The sequence below is a fragment of the Bubalus kerabau genome, chromosome 3 (assembly GCF_029407905.1).
Source record: "Bubalus kerabau isolate K-KA32 ecotype Philippines breed swamp buffalo chromosome 3, PCC_UOA_SB_1v2, whole genome shotgun sequence".
In the NCBI taxonomy this organism is placed as follows: Eukaryota; Metazoa; Chordata; class Mammalia; order Artiodactyla; family Bovidae; genus Bubalus; species Bubalus kerabau.
The window spans coordinates 61542747-61554995 of record NC_073626.1 but is presented as its reverse complement, the minus strand read 5'-3'; the positions used below and the strand labels follow the sequence as shown (position 1 = coordinate 61554995).

General features: G+C 33.4%; 1 protein-coding gene across 5 annotated transcripts in view; it reads left to right on the top strand.

Annotated features, from left to right (window-relative positions):
* Positions 1–12249, top strand: part of GULP1 (GULP PTB domain containing engulfment adaptor 1) — a 339709-nt gene that overhangs the window by 208427 nt on the left and 119033 nt on the right. For all 5 annotated transcript variants that reach the window (XM_055571974.1, XM_055571977.1, XM_055571972.1 and 2 more), the window contains 2 exons: positions 285–359; positions 6391–6452. In XM_055571974.1, coding sequence (XP_055427949.1) covers positions 329–359; positions 6391–6452 — 93 coding nt within the window. In that variant the 5' untranslated portion in view covers positions 285–328. The remainder of the gene's footprint in view (positions 1–284; positions 360–6390; positions 6453–12249) is intronic.

Sequence of the window (12249 nt, the reverse complement as noted above, 5' to 3'; positions counted from 1 at the left end):
AATTTTCAAGTAAATATAATTAATGAAAGATGTATAAAAGAAAAAAACACAAGAAAATTAAGGAACTTTGGAGAAATACCATCTGATATATTGTTCTTGTCTGCTGTGCCACTCATAATATTGAATACTTATGTTTATTCTTACCCATTGTCCTTCAGGATATTTCAGAATATTGTTTATAAACATCTAAAAATTTTAAAAAGACCTTGCAATTAAAATAATTTGCATAAAAGGGGTTGGTCAACATTCCTTTATTTAAGCTTTACTATTTTATGTTTTTGTAGGCTATAAAGTGTGATTGAACTGAACATCAATTTGGTTGATCCTCATGATGAATCGTGCTTTTAGCAGAAAGAAAGGTAAGTGTACCCATTTATAGAACCTGGGAGTCAATTCAATATTATTGTGAAAATCAAGCAGAAATGTTAAGATATCACTTTTTCCAATTATCACACCATGTGACTCCAGAATGAAGTTGGAATAGAACAACAGAAACCTGCAAACATTGCTAATTAACCTTCTTTGGTTATCAGCCTAATGAAAGAGTGGAGTTGTTTAATATATTTAGTCCAGAAAACATGACAATATGTTCTTTGGAAGTTTTATTCTGTGGTGTGAAATTGCAAAAAATAATGATCTGACTTAAAAAGTTAGTCCTAACTTCACTTTTCATAGCTGTAATACTAAATATCCTGAGTTTACATAGGTTATAGTGATTTAAATTAACTTATGTGTGGGTGTGTGTTTGCATGTACACTTCACTTTTTATTGAAATTGTATTAGGATTGATGATAAGTGAATTATAGCAATGAGAACAAAATAAATTTGTTATTAATTTTAAAGTAGAAATTTAAAACAAGTATGAATATATCATAATTATCAGTACAGGAATGAAAGAAACAGCTAGTTGCATGTTATTTCTTAAAGGGCAGGGAAACATGGCCTTTGACAAAATATTTCATGATATATTTATAGGAAAGATAGAAATATTTGATAGTTTTATATAGTTCAGTAGAGTTAAAAAATGTATCTTGCCATTCTAGAAGGAGTTCTTTGGTGGTGGGCACTGGGCTCTTTCCTGTTTAACATACTATAAATGACTTGGGAGAGAATACTTAAATAATGCTACTCAAGTTCTTAGGGGACTGAAAGTAGGAAGAGATAACAGATGTGGTAGGATTATAGGTATATGGGGGGGAAATGATTTGTTAGTTCATAATCTACACTATAAACTTAACAAGATACTGTTAATTGCCAAACATGGGTTCAGAAAATACAACACTTCTATACTTATTTCTATATTGCTATTATTTAGAAAATGCAGTTAATTGCTGTATGGGTAAAACATGGCTAAACTTCGATGTGTAGGTAAAATATGTAGGTAAAGCATGCAGAGGTAAAAAAGTCCTGATTCCAGATCATTTTCTAATGAATGAGTAATGAACTGTCTTGAACCAGGACATAGATCATTCTGTTCTACTCCATGTCCTCAGGCAGCCTGTTCTTGCTTTAAAGGATTGACACATTGTAACATACCTGGTTGAGAAAGGCTAGGATGACTTCAATGATGATTCCAAGTGGAAGCATGGCTGAGAACCCATGGTATGGTCTTGCAATGTTTGAAGACCTTTTAATGTTTGAATGCTGTCATTGGGTTATGGAACAAAGTTTAATAAAGATTGGTGTAAATCATAGTGTCATAGATTAAACGTAGGAAAAAAATTCCAACAAAATTTTGCCAAAATATAATGGAATTATTCAAAGTATTTTCTTTTTCTTTTCTGAAATGAAAGGTGTTCAAACATTTGGATATGGTTCAAATGATTAATGTATTCAGTAGAGATTAGGTAATGTGAAGAACTTTCAGGCACTTTTCAACCCTTGGAAACTAAGAATTTATTATTTTACTTATTTTTCAGAATAAGGGTAAGGCAAATGACATTTATTGTACTTTGTAGCTTGCTTATGATTTAAAACATATATCAAAAATAAATTCACATTTCTTTTTATTCCCTTTACCTAGTAAAAAAAAGTCTGGAAATAGTTCTCTGAAATATAGAAGTATTTTTAATAAAGTAATAAAAAACCTTACATCACAACTCATTACTTTAAACATGTTATCGTGTTTTTTAAAGATACTTCTAGATCTTCTCTTTCTTTTTCTAATTTACTCATCATCTGAAGGGAATTTGGAGTGATTTTTAGTTGAGAAATGCCAAGAGTTGGATAGTAAGATGAGTAAGCAGTGATTGTATATTTGTCTTACTTGAAGACAGTAGGAGTACAACTATAAGGAAAATTATTGGTGTAGAGAATAAAGAAGCAGAAGCACTTGTTATTTCCTGTTTAGCTTCATTTTCTTTAAATTTCTTTTGGCTTCTCTTATTTTTCAAGTCTAATGATTAAATATCCTTATCAGAAAATTATTGATCAATATTTCACTCAAATTCAGTTGGAACTCGGTGCAGAAATTCTACCTTAAGTTCACCAGTCACTTCAAATGCTTTCATTTAATAAAGCTGTTAAAGAAAACTTCTTGGAGCCTGTGCTCCAATTTCAACCAATAGCACTATCTGTTGAATTTTAATTTGAGATGCAAAACTGGAATTTTATGAAAGAATTCATACCTCTTGACCATTGGGAACTGTAATTATAGCTCTAGAAAACATATAAGTCAAGTCATCTTTCCAATAACTAGTATCAACATATATTTCACTGTACTCTAAACAAAGAAAGATCATCTTCTATCATTAAAAACTTTTCTTATTTCCTATATCCAGTTTACTCAGTTATTACATGCAAACTTACTAAGTCATCTTGGCTCTCAGAAACCCAAGGAAAAGAGATTGTTATCTTAAACTTAAACATAATTTTCTTTTCTTTTTTTAAATCTCCCAATTAGTAATTTGTCTGGTATTCTTTGAATTGATCAGGCATTTCACTGATTCTCTTTTTAAATGCTTTAATAGTTATTAGAATGGGTTTCCCAGGTGGCGCTAGTAGTAAAGAACCAGCCTGCCAAAGCATGAGACTTAAGAGACATAGCTTCAAACCCTGGGTCAGTGGGTTCGATCCCTCAGTTGGGAAGATCCCCTGGAGGAGAGCATGGCAACCCACTCCAGAATTCTTCCCTGGAGAATTCCATGGACAGAGAAGACTGGCAGGCTACAGTCCACAGGGTCGGAATCGGACACAGTTGAAGCAACTTAGCATGCTCACAGGCAGAAGTGCTCATAGGTTCTGAAAAAATCTGAATATACTAGAATTGCATCATTTTGGACTATTTTGAAGATCTCTGTAAAAATTATCTAACCTCATAATCATAGATTACATTTTAAAGAATGTTTTATCTTCTTTCTTTCCCTATGTTAGCTCACTTTTTGAATTTTTAAAATCCTATATTCTATTTATATCAAAATAATTTAATTTAAAAAACAAAACATAGCACATGAATAAATGTGATTAAATAATTCAACTAGTTATACTTTGTGTTCTTTAACATATGAGTTGATATATTGATGAGTAGGTATAATTGTAGTAGAAAGCACTTGAAATTTCAATAATATTCAAATATAATTCAGTAATTTTCTTTTCATGAAAAATTATATTCAGATATATCCATTCATCCATCAGCACTTAGTTTTAAATATAATATATTCAAAATAGGTGCTTTCACTATGTTAAACTCTTATGATATGAGAACAATGATGTTTCTTGCATCTTTCTAGATGAGCTCTAAATCTAAATACATTTTGAACACCAGATTCATTGGTCCAGTAGTCAAAGTGGTTTGACACCTGTCAAATATTTTGAAATGCTGACATTTACTTTTATGTGAATGCTCACTATTAAGTTTGAGATTATATTTTATAATTTCAAGAAAAAGAACACATTCTAGAGTATCTATGTTCCTGTTTATTCACCAATTCCCTGTATCTAATATCTTCTGTGGGTCCATAAAATGACGAGAGACCATCATCCATATCCTCTCTTCAAGGTCAGCCACATCTATATAAGTTAGCGTATAGGTTTGTTCTGTTTTTTTTTGTTTTTTTCCTTTCTTTCGCCAAAGTATAAATTAGAATGACATTAACGACTCATTTTGGAAATCCTTCAGGTTTCATAAGTGCACTACCTATACGAGAGGTATGAAATGAACACCCATTAAATCGTCTGCACGTGGTGTGTGGGTGTAGATCTTTTGTCATTGTAGCAACTGCAGCTTATCCAGTGATAATTTAATATTGTGATTATTTCAGTCTGTCACCAGTAACAATTGGATATACCCACCCTCTTTTTAGGTTACTGCAATAGGAGACTATAACAAAGGCAGTATCATCAGTTTTCAAATAATAGTGTCTTATAGGAAAAAGCAATTATCTCTCTGCCTCAGGATAGGAATGAACCATCATATTCAAAGTTTAGTTAGACTTTACATCCTCCTGAGCTATGTTTAGTGTCTTGGAAAAAGAGACATGAAAGTAATTGTGTTAAGGGGTAAAAAAAGAAATTAGATATATTTTTAGGTTTCCTGAAGGCAAGTCTTTGGTATTTTTATTACTTTGATGTATACTATTGTGATTATTTATTTTAATATGCAAGTGCAAGACTATTTTCCACATCTAAGTATAAATTATTCTTGAATTAGTCATATCACTATTCAGTACCGATCATAAAATCTATTGTTAAAATGAAATCCACACAGGAAATAGAAGTTTCATGCGTCAGTGTCAGTGCATTAATACTGCTCTTTGAAGCCTAGGATGTGCTTCTCAGGACGTTTCAGCCAAGTGCAGTTGTCGCGTACCCACTTCAGCAGTCGGAAATAGCCCTAAACTGCACCATGAGCACGGGATTTTATAGATCCCTCATGTTTTGTCTTCAATTTTTTTTTCAATATTGCATTGTAGCCCATAAACATGTTTCATATATAATGCAGTACACTTTAAATGGTTTAAAACCATTAAAATTCCAGAAATGTATGCCATTTTCTCTGTCTTCACACTCCCCCAGTTTGATAACATATTAATGGTATTGAACTTGCTTCTGTTACCATCCTTTTTAAATGTTCTTAATTGAATGTTAAAAATGCTTTGTTAGTAACCTGATTTTTATTTTAGTGTGTACTTATGTAATATTTTTCATGGTAAAAATATGTCTTTAATTTTATTCTATTTATAGTACTGATTCTAAATTTCTGAATTCCCATGAGGAGTAAAATACTCACAAAAATCCACTTAAGAAGGCATAATATATTTGAAGATTGAGAAGTTTTACTACAGACAATTGCAGTTTGAAAAAAACAAAACAAAACAAATTTGATTTGTGTAAACATTAACATGTTTTGCTTTTTTCCTGCTTATATGTTCCACAAAATGTTTTGGAAGATATGTGGAATATATAAATTAAATTCAAAAATTGAATGAAAAAATTATTTTCTATTATTGTTGATAATGTATAATACAAATTACTTTCAATATCTTCTATTCTTTTAGTTACTTTTACTTCTATTATTCTACTATGCTCAATCGCCCAGTTGTGTTCAACTCTTTGTAACCCATTGACAATACCCTGCCAGTCTCCTCTGTCCATGGAATTTTTCAAACAAGAACACTAGAGTGGTTGCCAGTTCCTCCTTCAGGGGGATCTTCCCCCTCCAGGGATCAAACCTGTGTCTCCTGCATTGGCAAGGTGGATTCTTTACTGCTGTGCCACCTGGGAAGCTTCATTATTCTACTATATTAATTTGAATCATGTAAGAATTTCAAATTACTGCATTTAAGATTATTTATATCTGAAACACCTGATAGTTGACACTCAATCAATGTTTCTCTAAATCGAGACTAAAAAACTATCCTAATATTAATGTTTAAGTGAATTTAGTAGATTGATTTATTTCAGTTTTGTATAAATGTAGTTGTTAGTCTAATGTTAAAATGTCCCCTTACAAATTGTCAATTTTTGATACTAAAGAATAATAGTCATGAGTAAAGAGCAGATTACTATTTATTGAAAAAGTAATTAGCAAAAATAACCTATAATTCACGAGGCTATCAAGTGAAAGAAGAAAAACATAGTTATTCACATGATTTATATAATTACTCATAGCCCAACTGATTTTAAAAATATATTCTTTAAAAAATTCAGAATTGTCTTATTATTTGAAAACTTATAAAAGGAAAAGATTTTTAACTTAAGGAGAGAATCTTATAATTACTTTGTGGTTATATTGTTCTTATATCTGACTAGCTATTCTTTCTCACTTTAGCAAAACTGTCTTAGAATTAGGAGTGCTCCCACCCATATCAGACTCTTTATAAACACTAATGCATGAATATGACACCCTTAGAACCTATGTTTTAATTTAACATTGTGTATTCTTCATTGCAGACAAAACATGGATGCATACTCCTGAAGCTTTATCAAAACATTACATTCCCTATAATGCAAAGGTAAAATAGTTCCTATGGTATTATTGAATCTTATTTTGCTATAGCATTATTGCTAGTTTATGATTGATCTTAGAAAGATTGTTTATGCTTTGATATTTGTTAGTAGATAATCCCTGAAAAATCTTTGCCTAAATAAATTTGGTAGCATATAATAAGGGAAGTTGTTTTACCTCCTAAATAAGTAGTCTTTTTATAATTTCTGTTTAAGTCACAAGTGTATTTTCTTCAAATGACTTTGGCTGTTGTTAAAATTTTTTGCAGTAGCATGGCCTATAAGAAACAAAATAACAAACAAGTTAGTTTCCTTTAAAAATGCTTAATGTGTCATTACACAGACAATTATAAAACTAGTCTGGAAATGAGCTTCAATTTTAATGAATGCAATTATAACACACAAAAAAGGGAGACAAACAGTGCTTAAATTATTAAGAAAACAGAGGAACAGTGCATATTTTGTATGAATCTTTTGTTCAAGTCCTGAATTTAAATAGATAAACAGAAATAATCCATACTCCATGCCTTAAAAGGTTTGATTCACTGCTGTTATTGGAAGACTGTCCAAATGAATGAATGCCATTTACAGAAGCGTCTTTAAAGAAAGACGTTATTTTATAATTAATGAACACTAAACATAGAGTAGATTTCAGAGAAGTCTGTTTAAATTTGGAAGAGACAGAAGTGAATTTTAAAGAGTTGTATTTGGGAATAAGAGAGTGGGCCAGACTTAAGCAACTTCAGAAATGGCAGGGGAGGAAATAGAAAATGGTAAAATTATTTTTATAAACATTGAACAGTGGATTAGTGGTATATAAAGATATTAGTAATGAAGAACTATTTCAGGAAAATTTTTCTGAAAAAATTACTGAATGGAGAGCTCTATGGGAAACCTCTAAAGCACTGATCTGAGTCTGAATCAGCAGGAAGCAGTATTTAAAAGGCCATCTAGAAGAAATTCTTCTAGAGGGTTGCTCAGCAGTGAGCTTTCTAGCATGCAGCAACTATATGTTTTCTGCTTGACTGTGCAGCAAAGAAAATGCTCAAAAATGCTTTCTCTGTAAAACTAACATACTGGAAATCACTGCGATGCTCATGAATTCCCCTGTAAAGTTAACATGAGGATTGATTGCCATGAATTAGCATGAAAAGTTTACTTAACAGCTTAAAAGAAAAAAAAAAAGTTAATATTACCCATCTCTTCCACAGATATTCCTCATGTTAGCTATTGCTACACTGCATGAAATCCTCTTAGAAAAAAATTTAATGTAGAAAACTATTATAACTTTAAAGCCCATGCTCAATTTTTTTTCTGTTATCAATCATAATAGAATTATATCCTTCATGTGAAAGCACCAGACATTATTCACTTTTATAAACAATTGAAGTACCTCATTTTAAAAACTAGTTTATAAAGGATTGGAAAAATTTTACTGTAATTAGAGCTATCATTAACTCTTTGCATTGTGACGATGGCAATCCGCCTGTCTACATGGCTAAGTTGCCTGTGCTGATTCATGGGCCCGTAACAATGGTAAGACATCCACACGAAGCAGAGGGGCCAGCAACATCGTCCACACTGGGGTCAGTCAAATGTGGAAGAGCAGGTTGCTTCCATTCCTTCTCGTGTGGTCTCCTGAGTGAGACCATGTGGACCAAGTAGCATTAAAAGTATTTGAAGAACATTATTTTTTTCTGAATTTCCTTCTCTGTGGCACTTTAAAGATTGATTATTTACTAGTTGTTTTTGAAAATGTTTTCTGTCTCTTCTTAGAGTAGATGTCACTTGCAAAGCAAATCTGTGTCCATAGGAAATACTTTGGGGCAACAAAAGTAAAAAACAGAATCTATAACCAGATTGCCTTCGTTTAATCTTGACTCCAACACTAACTAGCTGTGTAGTTTGGGGCAAATTATTAACTTAACTATGTCTATGGTTGTTAATCGGTAAATAGGGATAAGAGTAATTTTTCAATTAGAATTGTTATAGATAGAAAGGTGTTATATGAAGTCTTAAAACAGTATCTGAAATAAAATAACTACTACTCGTAAATGGTAGCAATCATTAATTTATCTTTTTTAATGTTTCACTGGCCTTACCAAAGTGCCTGTCTCACTCTAGTTGTTCAGTAGGTATATATTTTATGAATTGATGCATAATAACGTATCCAAGATAATTACAAAATTGTTATATTTCATTGAGTCTCAAAATATGCCAGGCACGGTTCTGGTGTATTTTTACATGATTTATTATTAATATAATGATTATTAATGTTATCATCACTTTACAAAAAAGAAAACTAAGGATTAAAATTTAAATATTATGACTGTTGTCACAGGGCTTCTCACGGGGCTCAGTTGTAAAGAATCCACCTGCTAAGGCAGGAGACACGGGTTTGATAACTGGGTCAGGAAGATCCCTTGGAGAAGGAAATGGCAACCCACTCCAGTATTATAGCCTGGGAAATCCCATGGCTAGAAGGGCCTGGCAGGCTACAGTCCATGTTGTCTCAAAAGGGTCAAACATGACTCAGAGACTAAATAACAACAAAAACAACAGAATTATCACAAACCTAGTAAGCAGAGCCAGGCTTTAAAAAACTGAAGTCAATATAACTTCAAAGATTTGCTTCTTTTTCTGTATGTCATCAGTCAATTCAGTCTCTCAGTCTTTGTGACCCCATGGACTGCAGCATGCCAGGCTTCCCTGTCCATCACCAACTCCCAGAGCTTGCTCAAACTCATGTTCATTAGGTGGGTGATGCCATCCAACCATCTCATCCTCTGTCATCCCCTTCTCTTCCTGCCTTCAATCTTGCCCAGCATCAGGGTCTTTTCCAGTGAGTCAGTTTTTCACATCAAGTGGGCAAAGTATTGGAGCTTCAGCTTCAGCATCAGTCCTTCCAATGAATATTCAGGATTAATACCTTTAGGATTGACTAGTTTGATCTCCTTGCTGTCTAAAGGACTCTTAAGAGTCCTCTTCAACACCATAATTCAAAAGCATCATTCTTCCGTGTTCAGCTTTCTTTATAATCTGACTCTCACATCCATACATGACTCCTGGAAAAACCATAGCTTTGACTAGACCTTTGTCGGCAAAGTAATGCCTCTGCTTTTTAATATGCTGTCTAGGTTGGTCATAGCTTTTCTTCCAAGGAGAAAGTGTCTTTTAATTTCCTGGTGGCTGCAATCACCATCTGCAGTGATTTTGGAGCCCAAGAAAATAAAGGCTGTCACTGTTTCCATTGTTTCCCCATCTATTTACCATGAAGTGATGGGACCAGATGCCATGATCTTAGTTTTTTGGATGTTGAGTTTTAGGCCAGCTTTTTCACTCTCCTCTTTCACTTTCATCGAGAGGCTCTTTAGTTCTTCTTCACTTTCTGCCCTAAGGATGGTGTTATCTGTATCTGAGGTTACTGATATTTCTCCCAGGAATCTTGATTCCATCTAGTGCTTCATACAGTCTGGTATTTCACATGATGTACTCTGCATATAAGTTAAATAAGCAGGGTGACAATACACAGCCTTGACGTACTCCTTCCCCGATTTGGAACCAGTCTGTTGTTCCATGTCCAGTTCTTACTGTTGTTTCTTGACCTGCATACAGATTTCTCAGGATGCAGGTAAGGTGGTCTAGTATTCCCATATCTTTAAAAATTTTCCACAGTTTGTTGTGATCCACACAGTCAAAGTCTTTGGCATAGTCAATGAAGCAGAAGTAGATGTATTTATGGAACTCTCCTGCTTTTTCTATGAATCAACAGATGTTGGCAATTTGATCTCTGTTTCCTCTGCCTTTTCCAGATCCAGATTGAACATCTGGAAGCTCTCAGTTCATGTAATGTTGAAGTCTCACTTGAAGAATTTTAAGCATTAATTTTGAACATTAATTTACTAGAGTGTGAGATGAGTGCAACTGTGAGGTAGTTTGAGCATTCTTTGGCATTGCCTTTCTTTGGGATTGGAATGTATCCATAACACTTCATTATTCATTAGTTCATTAAATGACTGGTATGTATAAGGTACTATTGCTAAAACTTGACTGAATGTTGGTGAAGTTTGAGAGCTATATTACATAGCTGATATATTCTTATAGAGCTTAATGTCATAGGGAAATAATCTTTTTAAAAAACTCACATAAAAGGCAATCTTGTTCTTTCCCATTCAAGTCACACTTAATAGAATGCTATGGAAATTCATAGAGTGGTAGTCATTCCTATTTTATGTAAGGAGGAGTGAGGTAGGGTTTCCAAGGGTCAAAACAAGAGTGGAATGACCATTTCAAGCTGAGACATCTGGAAGAGGATGAGCTCTGTCAAGATGGCCTAAAGCCATCAAAATGACAAGAGTTGTGCTGGATATAAAATACTAATGCTGGTAAAGTACTTTGTCAGTCAAGGTTCCATCTAAAACACGGAACTAGTAGAATGTACCACCACCGCCCCCCGACACACACCCCCCACCACCACCACGCACACATATAAACACATTTATTTCAAGATATGGGTTACACAATTGGGGATGGGATTCTGGCCGGCCAGGCATCTGCAATCTGTAATGAAGACCCTAAGAAAGCACAGGCAGAAAACTGCTGGGCAGGAACTGGAGCCTACCACAGGTAGAATTTCTTTCTCCAGGAACATAGCAGGATGGTTAGGCTCTGTTAAGACCTTTAAATTGGTTCTATCAAGCCCAACCAGTTAATCCAGAATAAGTTCCTTTACATAAAGTCAATGATTATAGATGTTATTCATATCTACAAAATAAAGTGAGAGTTGCTCAGTTGTCTCCGACTCTTTGTGACCCCATGGACTTGGAGTCCTTGGAGTTCTCCAGGCCAGAATACTGGAGTGGGTAGCCATTCCCTTCCCCAGGGCATCTTTCCAACCCAGGGATTGAACCCAGGTCTCCCACATTGCAGGCAGGTTCTTTACAAGATGAGCTGCCAGAGAAGCCTGATCTACAAAATAACTTGATGGCAACTCCTAGACTAGTATTTTATTGAATAACTGGATAGTATAACCTGGTGAAGTTAATGCATAACCCTGACCATCAGAAGTACTAATGATGGACAAGGCCTTACAGATGAGTTGAGAAGGCTTTCAATAGCAGGAGAAGCAGTTTGTATAGTGAACTAATCAAATAGGAGTTTAGGAATATAAATCTATGGAGATCTGAAAGTTTATTTGGATCGAGAGAGAAAGGATGACATTAACTTCTTATAAAGTTATTTTAATGGTACAAGGAAATATTTCCAACTTTATATAGAGTAGTAGATAAGCATATAGTGGAAAATAAAGATGTGCTAAATATTCCTGGGAGAGAATTGATGCAACCAAGGAATAATTTGTTTATGGGGAAGAAAAAAATATATATCTTCATTCTGTCTGAGAGAATGATCATATCGCTAAATGGTTCCTATCACTTCGTTTTTGGCAACCACTGGTTACAAATTAATCTGATAAATTTAGCAGAGCTGTTTAAGAATGACAATTCTTCCTGGGGAAATATGTAATAACATTTAAATGTTTTAAGTTTGAAAGTATTAGTTTTCTATGTTTATATTCTAATTCTCTTAGTTTCTTTTTTAGGAATGTATTTTAGTTCCACATTATTTCATTTTATCTAATATTGTATATCAAATATTCATTTAATAGTCATAGTATACCTATTTCAGATCATATATAGATATAAAATATAGTAGTTGGCTTCAAAAGTTTTTTGTTTTAATGTAGCATTCATTAGTCTTCTTTTCTTTGTTTTTGTTGTTGTTTTTATGAGCAATGACAGCATTAAT